The sequence below is a fragment of the Antedon bifida genome, chromosome 4 (assembly GCF_963402885.1).
Source record: "Antedon bifida chromosome 4, ecAntBifi1.1, whole genome shotgun sequence".
In the NCBI taxonomy this organism is placed as follows: domain Eukaryota; kingdom Metazoa; phylum Echinodermata; class Crinoidea; order Comatulida; family Antedonidae; genus Antedon; species Antedon bifida.
The window spans coordinates 24251189-24267830 of record NC_136229.1 but is presented as its reverse complement, the minus strand read 5'-3'; the positions used below and the strand labels follow the sequence as shown (position 1 = coordinate 24267830).

General features: G+C 32.5%; 2 protein-coding genes across 13 annotated transcripts in view; one reads left to right on the top strand and one right to left on the bottom strand.

Moving 5' to 3' along the window:
* LOC144840750 (5'-AMP-activated protein kinase subunit gamma-1-like) overlaps window positions 1-13238 on the top strand; it is a 24599-nt gene extending 11361 nt beyond the window's left edge. For 8 of the 12 annotated variants that reach the window (XM_078696762.1, XM_078696752.1, XM_078696754.1 and 5 more), the window contains 13 exons: window positions 1007-1052; window positions 3699-3799; window positions 4217-4298; window positions 4683-4741; window positions 5099-5144; window positions 6431-6482; window positions 7228-7354; window positions 7565-7642; window positions 9178-9258; window positions 9431-9553; window positions 10242-10388; window positions 11060-11153; window positions 11614-13238. In XM_078696762.1, coding sequence (XP_078552888.1) covers window positions 1007-1052; window positions 3699-3799; window positions 4217-4298; window positions 4683-4741; window positions 5099-5144; window positions 6431-6482; window positions 7228-7354; window positions 7565-7642; window positions 9178-9258; window positions 9431-9553; window positions 10242-10388; window positions 11060-11153; window positions 11614-11714 — 1137 coding nt within the window. In that variant the 3' untranslated portion in view covers window positions 11715-13238. The remainder of the gene's footprint in view (window positions 1-1006; window positions 1053-3698; window positions 3800-4216; window positions 4299-4682; window positions 4742-5098; window positions 5145-6430; window positions 6483-7227; window positions 7355-7564; window positions 7643-9177; window positions 9259-9430; window positions 9554-10241; window positions 10389-11059; window positions 11154-11613) is intronic. The other 4 variants (XM_078696755.1, XM_078696759.1, XM_078696757.1 and 1 more) reach the window with 3 other exon arrangements.
* On the bottom strand, window positions 13223-16642 carry LOC144840751 (cytochrome P450 2U1-like). Its single transcript, XM_078696763.1, has 4 exons — window positions 16254-16642; window positions 15318-15952; window positions 14759-15086; window positions 13223-14451 (listed from the first exon to the last, which is right to left on the bottom strand). Exons 1-4 carry the CDS (start codon window positions 16597-16599, stop codon window positions 14270-14272), a joined length of 1491 nt encoding a protein of 496 aa, XP_078552889.1. The 5' UTR covers window positions 16600-16642; the 3' UTR covers window positions 13223-14269.

Below are 16642 nucleotides of genomic sequence, written 5' to 3'. Positions count from 1 at the left end.
TTTTTCAGTATTATAGTGTTATCAAGTTTAATACTCATGATTGGTCGTAAACATGCGAATAAGTGTCCTATGCTCAACAGAACTCGCCAACAAATTTAGGGATCTTGTGAAAATATTTTGCCACATCTATTAAGGTGGTAAAGGTTAAAATCATCTGACATCTGTGTCTGTGTATAATGACAGGTTTTTGACTATGAACATGACATTTTCATGTGAAAATATTGCATACCTTGGCCATGTTCAAAGTTCAATTTTACAGGCAGCCAATAACATTATTGATGGTATAAACCTCATACAGGTACTAATTTATATTAAATGTATAGTATTAATGTTCTGCCTCCTCAACACAGACTATCTATATGTTTTAATTATAACATGGATTTTCATTATCATTGTATTTGATTGATTAAAAATTGTTATTCATTGTACAAGTTGATTGATGGGTTGGTTATAAACAATTTGAGCACCGGACACTTATTCACATTTTACGACTTCTTTTTAATTCATACTAATTTTCAAGCATACTTCTTAAGATCAGTTGTTGAACTTGTATTGTTGCATTTGTCATGACTAAAGTTTAACCCACAGATTTCACCTTGTCCACATCCAGTACGCATTATTTCTTTTCCCAACATGTTTAAAGGCCGAGATGCACAACATTGACTATGGCATAAATAATAGTGGGCGCTATAAGCGTGAACATAAATCAAATATGTCAACGGTTTCTGCAAGCCAGTTGGCTGAATGGTTCAAAATCCATTGATGCCATTGATTTTATTGTTGTTTTTTTAGGGGAGAGAGATCATATTTAGAGGGTTAGGTTCAGTTATATTTAGGATATAGGTCAGCTATCTTTATCATAGAAAATAATTATTGCTCATGAATTATTCATGATTTCTGCCTTAACACGTTGGGAAAAAATAATGTGTCCAGCACATCTGATTACTGCTGTAATAACTGCATTCACTCTGTTGCTCATTGTAGAAATGTTTGTTTGTAATTTCAGTTCTCCAGTTCAGAATATTCATTAGACAGAATGGATATAGATTCAGGTAATATGTAAACACTCAGAAGAAAATGAAAAGATAACTTGTGGTTATCCCCTGAACAACCCTGAGGCACTTCTCTATCCACTCCCCCACCTACAACTACTCCCAGGAAAACTACTGTATCCAACTAACCTTAATACTAAGGTGGTTGTTGTCCTAGAATCTTTTTTTTTTGCCCCTTAAAAGATGTTTCTCAATTTCAGTAAAATAACCTCCTGTATTATGAACATTTACCAAACGTTTGTATTTCAAGTTAAATAAGTATATTCTAAAAAGAATGTTACATATGTACAATGTTAATTAACCTAATTTGTCCAATTACAACAATTATTAGTTATCACCAACATCCAGGTCAAATCATTTTTTGTCTTTTTGACTTAAAATTTTCCTTATTTCCTGTGTATTACCTGCCAACTACTGTAAACACACCATCCTTTGGATAAGACTTTTGATGTTGATCCTGTGTGTAGCATGATTTGTGGGATTGTCTTTTCACCACAACTGGATTCACCACAATATCTAAATCATACTACTAGAAATATGGGCTATTGTTCGAGTCATACACCGGATACATTATTAATACCATTTTTAAACTTTACTAATTTAGCCATACTGTATGTTTATAGCAAGCCAATTATATAATGTGAATTTGTGGGTGGCTTTAACTTTATTTTAAAGAGTATATAATGGATCTTGCTCTATTGTTAACACAATCTTCCAGCCTTTATCACAGATGTTATTCTGGTGTATGCACTGCACAGAATACATTTTACATACAGCCTACATATTCTCAGAACAGGTTGTTGATGTTTGTACAGGTGTTGGTACTGTATATTTGTACCACCGTGTACCAACCAGTTTCATTGGTTGTATTTGTAAAAGCCAAGCATCACATGATGCTACCATGGTATACCAACCACTATTTAATGTGGTGTTGTGAGACAGAAAGAAATGATAGTACCACAAATAATAAACCCACTTATTAATTTGTGAATTTAATGTTCTTCCATGTTGGGCCTTCCATTTCAGTACAGTGCTGTCTATTGCTAAAGCATACAGCTTTCTCCATTATATACTCTTTTTACTAATAGCATTTCTCTTTCATCTTTTTTAATATGTTTGCACTATCACACTTTGCAGCTGCTTTTGCCTTCCATTTCAACCTTTTGTTTACATGCATGCTAAAAACATTGTTGATTTTTTTAATCACACTACACCGTATATCCTCTGGTATAATCTCACCCCCTTCCCCATAGAACACGAATTTGGACCGACTTTTGTTGGTGTGACTAGATAGAGGCCTACATCCAGACCAAACGTCAGTACTGGGACTATACCTGGGGATATGTCTGAGACATGCTGTAAAGTAGCTAAGATTACACCTGAAGTGGGATTATACCTGAGGATATACAGTACAGTAGTAACAATTTAATTTATATTATATCATATTTTGTTGTATATTCAATTTCTAATCTAATTTTCTGTATATTTCCATAAAATTGAATTTCCATGAATTAAATTTTTTTTTATTGCCCACTTTTATGTGTGCTTTACTAGCCATCATATAATATGTCTAGCCAAGGATCTATCTTGAGTGAGTATTATGGTGGACTATTGTTTCTCATGATATCCCACCATATCACCATACCCACAAACGAAAGATAGATTTTCTAGGCTACGACATCAAGCTTTGCTTTATTGAAAACTGCAGCTAACAGTTGAGGCATTGGAAAGGTCTCCCATGAACTGCTCAAACTCTTGCACTGTTTGAATAGAAACGGTGACAAGTTTAAGCAACAGGTCATATCTGATCAATCCAGACAAACAGTAGAACCCCTCCTGTGGGAAGAAATCACTAAAGATTTTCCACTAGGTGAATTTGTTCGCGCGAATTAAAAGCATCAGCTTATATGCATGCGTATTCATGTTTTCATCTTCCAAATCCCTCTCTATACATGTATATAAGCTGACATTTTCTTTTCGCGCAAACAAATTCGTCTGGGGGAAAATTGGGTTAAATGGGACGTAAAGGTGTCCTCTTATATGTTTCTACTGTAGTCGCCTTGTAATTACCCAGAGTGCAGAAACATTCTGTCAACAGTTTCCCAAAGAGAACCAAGCCCGTCTTGATCATAGCACATACTGTGCTTAAAAAAAGATAGAAATAATGCTGCATGTTTGGTTCACTTTGTGGTTCTGATGAAAAATACATCTGCAAACTATATATTTAATGGGCTCTCTGTACAATTTAGTGATCATGTCAAAGTTATTCTACATTTTTTACTGCAATATTGTTTTTGACTCTTCCAATGTAGACGTTTATGAGTAGCCAGTCCGAGTCACTTCATAATCAGTGTGTATAATTTCCCCCAAAAAGAAATAAATTTCATTTATAGAATAAAGAGTATCAACAAGTAGTTACTGCAGTAACTGCAGTAGAATACTTTTGACATGATTCCTTAGCTTCTTAGAACCTCTTCTGACCATGTATCATTTAGTTCTTTGAGTTATATTAACTATCATCAACTCAGGCTATGAGAATGAAATCTAATAGTTGGCTAATTTACAGACTGCAAATATTGCTTTTATTTTTTTTTTTGCATTTTGATTAATAAAATAAAACAAAGATTTTGAATTGCAAATTTACAGAGGAAGAGGAACTTACGTTTGTTCGTTTTATGAAGGCACATAAATGCTATGAAATCATACCTACAAGCTCTAAACTTGTTGTTTTCGATACCCAGCTGTTGGTAGGTATACGTTTCTCTAGTATAAGCCAACCTTGAGGCTTTTAAGCCCAGGCTCATATCTGGTATAATTGTGTACAGCATATGTGGGTATTAGGGCAACTTCTATATTTTGGGTCTCAGTTATAAGCCCACTTTGAGGCTTTTAAGCCCAGGCTCATATCTGGTATAATTTTGTGCAGCATATATTTTGGGTCTCAGTTATTAGCCCATTACGTGGTATATAAACCCACCCAAGAAATGAGTGCATTGCCATTTTAAAGTACTACTGTAATTTTGCTGCAAACAATTTTCAATCTAATTTTGTCAGAATTATGATATAGATATATAATTTAGATAAAATAAATATAATTTGGCAAATAAACTATGGTGAAGCCATTGATAGTCTTGATTATCTACTACAATCATTTGTTTTTGTAGGTAAAGAAAGCATTTTATGCTTTAGTTTACAATGGTGTACGAGCAGCTCCATTGTGGGACAGTGCTAAGCAGGATTTTGTTGGTAACTTTCATCCTTAATTTGAAAATACTTAATGATAACGATAAAATACTTTTATTGCAACTTTTGGGTTGAATTATACAAAAATATATAATTATACTTAAATGAAATTATATCATATCCATCAACAGCAAAAATCAATTTACACACAACATCGAAGAACAGACAAAATACATATTGTTCTATAGAATAAAAAAATATAAATATAAATTGTTTTAATATAAAATTTATAAATAAAAAGACATTTTGTATTACTTTTATTACTGTTTTTGGTAAATGTAATTAATTGTTCACATGTTTTGCCCTACTCTGACGTAATTTGTACTTCATACTAAATAAATTTTATTAGTTATAAAAGTGAATATCTTTCAATTTTTGTATTTTTAGGAATGTTAACTATAACAGATTTTATCAGTATACTGCAGTACTATTATACATCACCATATGTAAGTAATGTTTAACAGATATAATCCCCCTAAATATGCAATTAATTAATTAATGTCACTTAATTATTCACTTTGACAAAATTATTTACCTGAAAAACTGTAATTTTAGGGAGGGCGGGTTGAATAGTCAACCAGAACAGACAATGTTAATTTGTCAGATAAAAAACATTATTTTTGTTCGGTTTTAGTTGATTTAAATATAAAGTTTTATTGTTGGTCAACTGTATTTTTTATGGGAGACAAAACATCTCTTATTTTATTATTATGTTGTTTTCATGTTTTTAATCTATTAAAGTTGAATAACTAATTTATTGGATTTTCTCCAATCTTTATACATATTTTAACTAACTTTTACAGGAAAAAATGGACAAGTTGGAAGAGCATAAGATAGCAACATGGAGAGGTGAAAATCTTATTAAAAATGCATTTTTTAGTGTTGATTTAACCTTCAATCAACCATATTTATAAAATATGTTTTTCTCAATTCTGCAATGACCAGCAGCCGGGTTACTCATACATAAACTGTGCTGTACTTGCAGAATCATGAAATTGTTCACAAATTTATTTAACCTGAACAATTGTTTGACTGCTTCAGACCTTATTTTTGTTTGTTTTCCCAAATAACTGCCCTTTTATTAGTTTTAGCATTAGTAATGGCATATAACTGAAGCTCCATTATCGTTCCTAATCTATAGGCGTATCCAAGTACGCTACATTTTTTACATTACAATGCAAAATATAGGATATTAGGTTAAGTTCTGCACCTCATGTAACCATTTTTATCACCGAGGCCTCTCTATTTTAAATTGTTTGATCCACCACTGTCATCAGCTTTACTGTGTCTACTCCTTGTAGAGCTCTTTTTTTCCAACAGTAAGACGAATGAACATATAGAATCTGTAGACGCACATGGCTGACATAATCAGAGTTTTCACACCTGTTCCGCCACGGTTCCAGTCCGGTGGCAGAAAATCAAATCGACTACAATGTTTTTCACAAACGTTCATACCAATTGGCGCATAGTCGTGTGGAGCATCATGAAAATGAAACATTGACGTTTGATTTGATTTGCCGGCACTGGACCGGAACCATGCCGGAACAGGTGTGAAATAGCCTTTAGTCCAGATCGCTTACCATTGCGCCATGACATGTACAACTACAAACTTGGATTGGTGTACAGTAAATGTAAAGACGTTTTAGTACTGTGAGATTGTCAACCTTGCTAAAAAGGCTTTTGAAATATCGTTAGACTGGGTAGAATAAATAGTGAGAAGAAAATACACTCCCCAGATCCATCATTCATGACTACACCCATATTTGATCATAGTTTTAAAGATATATTGTCCCCTGGAAAAATAATTGATGAACAGGCCATTTTTACCCGGACCAAGTATTGGATTGAAAAACAATTTACCTGATAAAACTGTAATGTAGAAGACAATTGTCAACTGAAAGCCCATTGTTTTGAATTAATGGGTTTTTGGTTAAATTTAACTTAAACACCATTTTTGTTTGTGGGAAAAGTGAATAACTTGATTAAAAATAAATGGCCTATTCAAATTTTGATTTTATACATCTTTATTTTTCATGTTTTGGGTGACAATACGTCTTTGTGTGTTAATACTGTATTAGTGCATGATTGTGATTTATAGTAACGTCATTTCATTCATACCATTTCCTTTTCATTAGATGTGCTGAAAGTCAAACAGCGTCCTCTTGTGTTCACACACCCGGATGCAAGGTTAGTCTCCACTCAGTCTTGAATTTCAATTTGATTTTTACTCCTGTTTTTCTAGATGTTTTGAGTAGCATCGGCGCATATAAATCTTTAGTATACACAAACTCGGACACAAGGTAAGGTGTATGTCACCAAATCATTCTACTGCAGTAACTACAATTTGTTTTCATTGATAAAGAATTGTTGATATTTCAACATACTGTAGTGTTGTATTGTTTATCAAAATGTTCTCTATCACCATTTAAACATCACCAGATTATGTATTAGTATTCATATACAGAGTACACTATTAATTGTTTAAAATGTATACAATGGTAGTACATTTTTAAATATGTTTTCGCAGTGTTTTCATATGTGCTCCATATGCTTTATAACCTCTAAGCTCTTCACATTGTTACTCCGGTAATGTCAAACACGTCTGGAAACATACTCCCATAATGGTGCAGTCGTAATCAACACAGTGTGTGTTTTGACCTATACCAGGTACCCATTTGTACACCTGGGTGGAGAAAGGTAAACATAAAGTGTCTTGCCTAAGGACACAAGCAATGTGACAAGATTTGAACTCGCAATCAGTAGTCCAACGTCCAACACACTGCGCCACATGCCCTTCTTCTATTTAGGATGTATACATTTCTCAAGCTCATTTTTGTTACTAAGTGAATGTCCATCTTATCTTATTTCAACTCTTTATGTTTCTATGTTTAACTTGCCTTCATTTTTAATCTTTTTTTCTTTTTTTGCATAGTTTGTTTGAAGCTGTGCGTATGTTAATACAAGAAAAGATACATCGTTTACCAGTTCTGGATAAAACCACTGGCAACGTTATTTACATTCTTACTCACAAACGCATCCTAAAGTTTCTCTCACTTTTGGTAAGATAAACATTTCAATAATTTTTTCAGATATTCTTTTTTTGCCACAATAAAAGAAGCTGCCTTTTATTGTTAAATTGGTTATTTATTTAATTATAAAAATTTAACACATTTAAGGCAAGTCAGTATATATTCCTACAAATGAAGTTGAAAAAATTTACCAAAATAATATCATACAATTACAGTATTACAAAATATATTAATTTATAGGATCATAGTTCTTATGAGAGAGAACGTCTTTTTAAAATTGATGTGTCCAGTATCAAGTATTTATTTTCCAATAAAAAGGTAGTACGTTTAAGTGTGCAGGATTCAACTTTGGTTTGAGCATGGAGCTAACAGTTATAAGTTTGCCGTCTCACTCACTAATTTATCTTTATTTAGTTTTTTATTGTTTTTTTTTCTTGTATATAACACCTGTCGTTATTATGTTAAATAATATTCAAATTAGGTTAGTTGTGTAGGACTGTATGTAAATATAAAAGTAAGAGCATTATCTAAACAATCATCTATTTTAAATTTATTTTGATTATCCACAGTTCTTCAGGAAAACAAATAATAATATTTATTTAGTTACAAATGAATAATAACCCTGGGGGAGAATATACTGTAGGCTAAAACCTTCACTCACTCCAGGTAACAAAACCATAAACAAAACAAGAAATTTAAAAATACAAACACAATAAATAGAAAATAGAAAACTATAATATTCTGAAATGTGTTTATAGTAGAACTGTATTTAATTCTTGCATTTTAGAAGGCGGACAAGTTAATAATGAGAATGAGTACAGTTTATTAAGCCTTGTGTGTGCCCATATATGGTAGATGGTATGGTATGATATGGCTATGCTTAAATATGGTAGTGATATGACATCATCATGTCCATATATGGGCACATCACATTTTTTTGACACATGAAGTTTGATAGTGTAAACAGAGCTTTAACGTCACTAGCTCAGTTTACAACTTAGCTCATTTAGCTGATTTAATATTCGTAATTAGAATATAATTACTTAAATTTGCAGACAAAAATGCTTTTTCTAATGTGCATGTTTTTTGTTCTTAGTATAAAATTAATTAAGAGATGTTTACAATGTACAATAACTTTAAAATAAAATTTAATGACGTTTCGGAACCATCATGGAACCAGTCTGAATGAATAAAATTAACAACTTAACAAAATACAAAGCACCAAAGGGTGACCGGAAATACTTAACAATTAGTAACAAAGACTGAAAATTTTTGTTCTGTTAATTTTATTCATTTGTTCCTGAGAATGGTTCAGAAAAGTTGATCTTTTTTGTCATTAAATTTTGTTTTTAAATAAAATTAATCGTAAACAAAAATATAAATTGGTCACTAAAGCTCTGTCTACACTATCAAACTAGGTTGGAAAAATAGTGTGATGTGTCCAAATATGGTAGTGACATGCCCAAATATGGTAGTGATATGACATCAATTGTGTCCATATATAATTATAAGCACATCACATTTTTTTGTCACATAAAGTTTGATAGTGTAGCCAGAGCTTTACATAGTGTTCAAACAGCACATTACAAAAGATCCTCAGTCCACTTAGTTGGTTATTTACATAATCAAACATAGGAATTGTATTTGGAATATTGGTTTTGCTCCGTTAACTGCATGGTGTACAGTACTTCTAGTATTAACCTTTTTTACAAAAAAAAATTGGTTTATGATCAATTAAATTTGGTCTTTTTTTGGTAATTACATTTTTAATAATAATAATAATAATAACATTTTTAGATTTACATGATATTTAAAAAAATGTTGTTTGTGATAATGGTAAATATTTTTTGTAGAAAACCGAGATTAAACGTCCAGCTTTACTAAAGAAGAGTATTAAAGATTTAGGGATTGGAACTTACTCAAATATTGCAACGGTAATGTTTTAATTTATTTAATTGCTTTCTGTAAATTATGTTGTCTTCATGTTAGAAATGGAAATAGATTATTTGATGGATACTGTATCTTCAAAATTTACAAAAACTTGATTATGGAAGAAAATAAATGTTTTAAAAAATAAATTTGTGTACATTTTCTTGACTACCTTAGGCGAGGAAAGACACTCCTTTAATCACAGCATTAAATACATTTGTTGAAAGAAGGGTCTCAGCATTGCCAGTTGTAGATGAAAATAACAGAATTGTTGATATCTATGCCAAGTTTGATGTTATTGTAAGTAATACTTTGAGTTTTTTTAAGGGGTGGGGGGGGGGGGGGGGGTTATTTTTTCCACAAAAGGAGCAAGAATCATCATGATCAACACTATAACCCGTCTTAGGGTACACCCCTATTTAAAGGGACACTTTGTTTGGTCCTGAATGTATTCCCTTTATACGCCATTGCTCATATTTATATCTGTGTATTATTTTATCTCTGCTTTATACATTATAATTTATTTTTTAACAATATACATGTATTTGAGTTTAGCCCATTCTTGTAGAATAATATACAAATAATGAATGTTTCGAGTGAAATGGTACAAATACTTTCATGAGGTGAAAGATAAAAGGTTCTAAACTATTCGAGAAAGCATTGCTCCATTTTTGGAGGCAGAGTAGAACAATTGTACAGTGCGACACTAGGCTAATTTATAAACACTACATTTAAGGTCTGTCTACACTATCAAATTAGTTTGACAAAAATATGGTAGTGATATGCCCAAACATGGTAGTGATATGACATCATGTCCATATATGGGCACATCACATTCTTTTCTTCACTGAAGTTTGATAGTGTAGACAAGGCTTAACTCAAAATAAATCAATCCTTTTTATGGACTAATTTTACAAGTTTAAAATCCCATTCCTTACATTTTTAAGACTCTTTTTTTAACTCTACCTTATCACTATTTTGTTCTCAGAATCTTGCTGCAGAGAAGACATACAACAACCTAGACGTGACGATTGAACAAGCTTTAAAACACAGGGAAACGTATTTTGAAGGAGTGGCCAAATGTAAAGCTAATGAATCATTAGAGACTATCATTGAAAAGATTATTAAAGCAGAGGTCTGTCTTACTTGGTATTACTTAGTACTTAGTACTGTCTTACTTGGTATTACTTAGATTTTAAATACTTCTCTAGGAAGTCTGACAATGATGCCTTGGGGTAGTGGTTTATTAATATTGGAGATTATCTCCTCAAATTGATCACTATTAGTGCCTTCAATATGTAGACTTGTGAATTTAAATGTAGATGAAAAGCATATACTTGTTACTTACTTGGTACTTAATTATTAAATACTTATTAAATAGTTTTCTAATGATTTCCTTAAATTGTTCACTATTTAATAGTGGCTTCAATAACTTCTTGGGGCAGTTTATTTTATTTTCTGACCATTTTTTGGCAGGAATAAATTAATATAAATATTTGTTTTAGCTGCGATTTCAATAAGTTGGAATAGTAGATCTGAAGCAAAAAATACTAAAAGGGCTTCTGAAGGCATATGTATGACAATGTGTCATGTTTTATACACATTTTAAAGATGGAGCCCATCCACCATTAAAAGTGCTAATCACTTTATTATGTTCTATATCTATCTATCTATCTATGGTCGTCATTTGTTTAAGATAATTAATATTTAATATTTACATTATTATTATTATTTTTATTATTAAATTTAATATATAAATACTTTTATTACTGTTTATCTTTCTAACTAGCTGTTTTTTCATCTTAGGTTCATCGTTTAATTATTGTTGATAATGAAGACCATTTAGTTGGTGTTGTATCGCTGTCTGATCTACTCAATCATTTGGTGCTGAAACCTGCAGGTAACAATATTTACTATTTTAGACTCAAAATAATCAAAACATGTCCCAAAAAATGGCATCAAAGATTTGAATTCAGTAAAATTCCTATTAAGACCCAACAATTTTTCACAGGAAAAAAACTAAAAATAAATAAAACAATGAACAATAATTGATCTGGACTCAAGAAATTGAGAATAATTGAAAATTTAGCCGGCAACATTACACCAATGAAAACTGTCAAGCCAGAGAAAGTATCATAATTTTTGTATAAATAACAATATTATTCCGTGCCTGTGATGTTGATACAAATGAATATCAAATGATTGCGGGGCGCCCTCGCAATCATCTTTTGATAGCGCGAGTCTCTCCTCCTTTTTAAATCAACCTTTCAACATGCCATTTTGGCTGAGTAAACTAATTTCAACTGCTTTCAGTTTTTACCAAACAAAAAATTTATTTTGATTTTATATATATTTTTTAGGTGTACCATCAAGGAACCCAAGTGGAAGTTCATCTGTTACTGGTCCAGATAGCACAGTTAGCAGTCCAACTCTAAACATGTCGCCAACCCAGTTACCATAGTATACTTTATTTATAATTATTTGTATAGAGCACAGTTGTTATCTGACAGAAATTAGCAATTTTAATGACATTTTTTACGTCTAGGTAGCTTTTATTAAAATAACGTCAGTGCAGAGCAAGCTATTTAATTACAATCAGAAATTGTTAAAACATGTTTTAATAAGGAAATAGAATCAAGATTTAATGCATAAAAAGTTAAATAGAAAAGTAAATATGTCTAGATCTTTGGATATATATATATATATACAGAAACTAAGTTACACCATTATACCATCCATTACATATGACTAAAAAAAGTTTAAAAGCAAAGCATAACACTTTGTCTACTGATAACATACATTATGTACAAAAAGTAAATGTCAAAGTTCATCTGCATCTTACGTTATTTTAAATGTAAATAAAAAGAGGAGTTTATTTAATCTAACCACATTCTAGATTAATGTTTCTATAAATTTGAGAAAAAGGCGATATATTGCGAAATAAGATTTTTGTAAATACTCCCATCACTTTAAAAAGGCCAAAAACATTTTGTTTTTTAATTAGAGGTTTTGTTGTTTTTTAAATAGATTTTCTTTTATTTTTCACTCAATCTTATTACAAATTTGCAGTTTATTACATTGTAAATGTATTAAACAAACATGTACTCTTTTCTGCAGTACAGGTACTGCTGCTACTCTTATTGCAGTACAGGTACTGCTGCTACTCTTTACTGCAGTACAAGTACTGCTGCTACTTTCTACTGCAGTACAGGTATGGTTGCTACTCTTTACTGCAGTACAAGTACTGCTGCTACTTTCTACTGCAGTACAGGTATGGTTGCTACTCTTTACTGCAGTACAGTTACCGCTGTTACTCTTTACTGCAGTACAGTTATCTCTGTTACATTTTACTGCAGTACAGGTACTGTTGCTATTCTTTACTGCAGTACAGGTACTGTTGCTACTTTTTACTGCAGTACATCATTTGAGCGACATGTAGGTTTAACTTAGGCGATTGTTTTATAGCCTTGGTTTGCATTTTATTGTTAAGATACTGCAGTAATATCTTTAACATACTGCATTAATCGTCATATTATATTTAAAATATGTTCCATGGTTCATTTTGTTTTATCAACTCCATTTTCGACCAACCTTAATAATGATTTGTTCTTCACATAAAGTCTTATAACTGTTTTATAATTGGAAAATACATTTTATTCATTTATTTTCCATAGTATAAAACTTTTTTTTTCTTGTATATTATCACTTTCTACCAGAAAAAGGTAATTTTATTTACAATTGAAATACCAAACATTTAAAAGGTTGATTTAATTGCACTAGTAAACAGATACATGCAACTCGTTATTATTGTAAAAAATAAAAGTAAATTTATTTTTCAAATTTTAAATTCTGCACAGAATTTCAATCTTCCCTGATTTAAGAACGTGTGTGTTTTGTAAATAATATAGAGCTGGATTTTAATGTGTAATAGAAGTAATGTACATCATTTTGTTCGTAAAATACACTAAACCCAGAAGTAACATAATTACCATGTTTGTTTTATTTATTAGGACTGTTTGTTGTTTGTACCGAAATTTGATTATTCCAGATTTAAGTAAAAATGTTCGCGTAGAGAACCTTTTGAGTGTTCACGCGTTAATTTCCGGTGACGACGTTGACATAAACGCGTTAAGTATCATGTTGATGTGTTAAGTAGCATGTTGACGCGTTAAGTAGGATGTTGGCGCGTTAAGTACAATTTACCTTTATGAAAAAATGATAAATATATTTATGAGCATTTAAACAAAACGCGTTCAGGATGGATAGAGCTTAGGGCAAGCTACGCGGTTTTCCGCTTACCGTCACCTCTCATATTAGTCTTTTGTACAAGTGAAAATCCTTGCAGCAATATAATCATTGCAAACGGCTGAGTCGCTTGATATACAAACCAGTAGACCACTGAAAAGGGAGAGAATAAAACGACTTAACAAAAGCTACTATAATTTGCATGAGAAGTTAATGTTCTTTCTTTGTGAGTGAATACAGTATTGTATTTACTGTGAATCAGGTTGGTCGTTTTGTTTATCGTGCTATTGAGTTCTTATGTACTTGTGACCTTTATTCTTTGGAAACACAACTAGATTTTGTCTCGGTAAACTTCTCAGGGAAGATTAATTTCACTCTTCGCTGATTCTACCATGTTTTTGTGAAAATTAAAGTGTTAGTTTACAAAATCCTTTCTATTTCTACTATATATCGCATGATGCTTTGAGTGCATTCTAGTGAAACCTAAATCTTTAGTATTCTGGAGTTATATAGCGCCTAATATCACGAGATATAAGGCGCCGTAGAAACAGGGGTGGGGGTGGGTAAAAATTACCAAAAGAAAAACCATCCATGGAACAAAAAATCTAAACTGAAGTACTGTATGATGATACCTCGTCCGGTTATGTCTCGGTCATCTTGGACTCGGGATTAAAGTTCCAACACCAGATGTTTGTTTGGTTACAAAAGGTGGTTTTCTCAGCCGAAGCATCATCATTGTTAGAGACATCTCCCCACAGATTGTGCAAACGTTTATTTCTTCTCTACGGTCATAGCATACGGTTTAGGCATCCTAATGATGCCGACGGTAACATCGTTAAGAGAAGGAGGAGATTGAGATTCAGGCACTTTGAAGGTAAACCTCTGAAGAAGGTTAATTGTCAATAAGTAGATTTCCATCTTTGCTTGAAGTTGACCAATACATATCCGATCACCTTAAAATGAATGAAATAAAAGCAAGTTATATCATTTATTAAAAGCTGGTTGTGGTTAGTGGTACACGGTATCTGTTACCTGAAACTTTCGGTTACTTTATATAAGAATGTCGGTTTTTCGAATTGTAAAACGATAATCCAATAGTTAAGGTTGGTTCTCACTTAGACGTAACGCAACGCGACGACGTAGACGTAACGTAGTGAGTTGACCAATCACCAGCGACAGTTCGGGTGGCCCATCACGCAATAAGTGCGTTCGTTGTAATCTATTATATCTATACAAATACTATATTATACTTATACAAACCTATTCCAAAAGGAATAAACGCTTCATTCTGTTTGATCGTCTTTCCATCTTCCTCAAGATGCCGCATTGGATTAAATTCTTCGGGATTTTCCCAGAACTTTGGATCACGGTGCACAGCCCAGGAATTTAAAATAAATCGAGTATTTGCAGGAATTGTATATCCCTTTATCTTGACCGCTGATGTTGTACATCTGGGGACGTTACTATGAGCTACCGTTGCATGGCGCTGGACTTCCATAATCATAGCGTTGACATACGGTAGTTTATCTCGATCAGACCAGCTAGGAGTTTGATCTCTGCCCAAGATTTTTTCGATCTCGTTTTGTGCCTAAAAAGATTAGATGAAATATTGTTTTTATCTTTCGTGGTTAACCACTACCTTTATTCATTCAGTTTTTTTTTTCAATTCAATTTTTTATACATCTCTCTTCGTAATATTCTGTTTTTGTATCTCTTTAATATTACTTTAGATTAGATGGAATTTAAATAATAAGATATATTACATGAAAATCGTAACGAATAAGATAAATAAAGCAATACGCCTATCATTGGATTGTACCTTTTGATAAACTTCAGGATAATTTAACAGATACAGTAAAATCCACATCGTAGTCGTTGTAGCAGTCTCTGTACCAGCCTGGAATAAATCCTGCACACCTCTCCAAATGACGCCTGAATCGAAGACTACCTCCTTCTTGTCTAACTTCTGTCGAATGATTTCGGCAATGTAATGGTCAATCATGTCTCGAATATCTTCCGGATCAAATGTTGATTTATGTTCATCCACTATCTCAACAATGAAATTTCTAACAGTCGCTATTAACTTCCGTTCCTTCGATCTATACCGTGTATTCCACAGAAATGGGAAACAGTTGGATAGAGAAACTTGACTGATAGTCCCAAACACCTTGCTCAGTGATTCAAGCAAAACTTTAAATTCCGCGTCTGAATACTCGTACCTCTGGCCAAAACTAATAGAACAGATGATATTAGACACAGCATTGTTGATAAAATGGCAGGGGTCAAAGGTTGATGACGTATTTGCTTTCTTTTCGATTTCGTTACACATGTATCGTGCTTCCTCGTTTATCCGATTTTCTAGACTGCGTTTTCCGACACCGAAGTTCCGGAAAGCTCTAAGCGCCCATCGCCGACGTTCTTTCCATACAGGTCCATTTTCAAACACCAAACTTCCTTTTAAAATGAAAATAAATTATGGAACTAAATTGATGATGATTATATAAAATGAACAAAGGCTAATATATAAAAAGTAATACTCTTGGTTCTCACTACTATGACGTAACGTAAAAACGTATTATTTCTATTGTTTGGCTTATTTCTTATTCATAACTAATGCTTTATTTGGTCGATTGTTTTGATCCGGGTAGACTACTTTAGGAAACTTTTGATGACCAATCGAGCGTTCCAATTATCCGTCGCAATTCTGGTTATCAACATCATGGGTATGAAAAAGGTATGTTCTACGTAGGCCTACCTGAAATCGAATACCCATTTTTGAGATCAGGTAGATGAGGTCGATCCGAGCAGACGTTTGCATTCTTTATGAATGCTTCTTTCGCAACCTCAAAATCATTAAGTACTACAACATTCAATCCTGCGATTCGTATAGTAAAGATACTGCCATAATCTTTAGCCCACGATGCAAATGTACGGTATGCTTCTTTGCCCAATCGAGGTGCTATACCAATTATGGGGAATCCCCATGGTCCTGGTGGCAAGTTTTTAGGTGAGTTTATATATCGCACTGTCACTAAAACCACGCAGAAGACGATGAGAAGACTCGATAAATTACAGTCAAAAACAGCTTCCAAGAACGACATTTTGTTAAATGAACAGTACTGTGCTGCAATAACAAAGGCATTG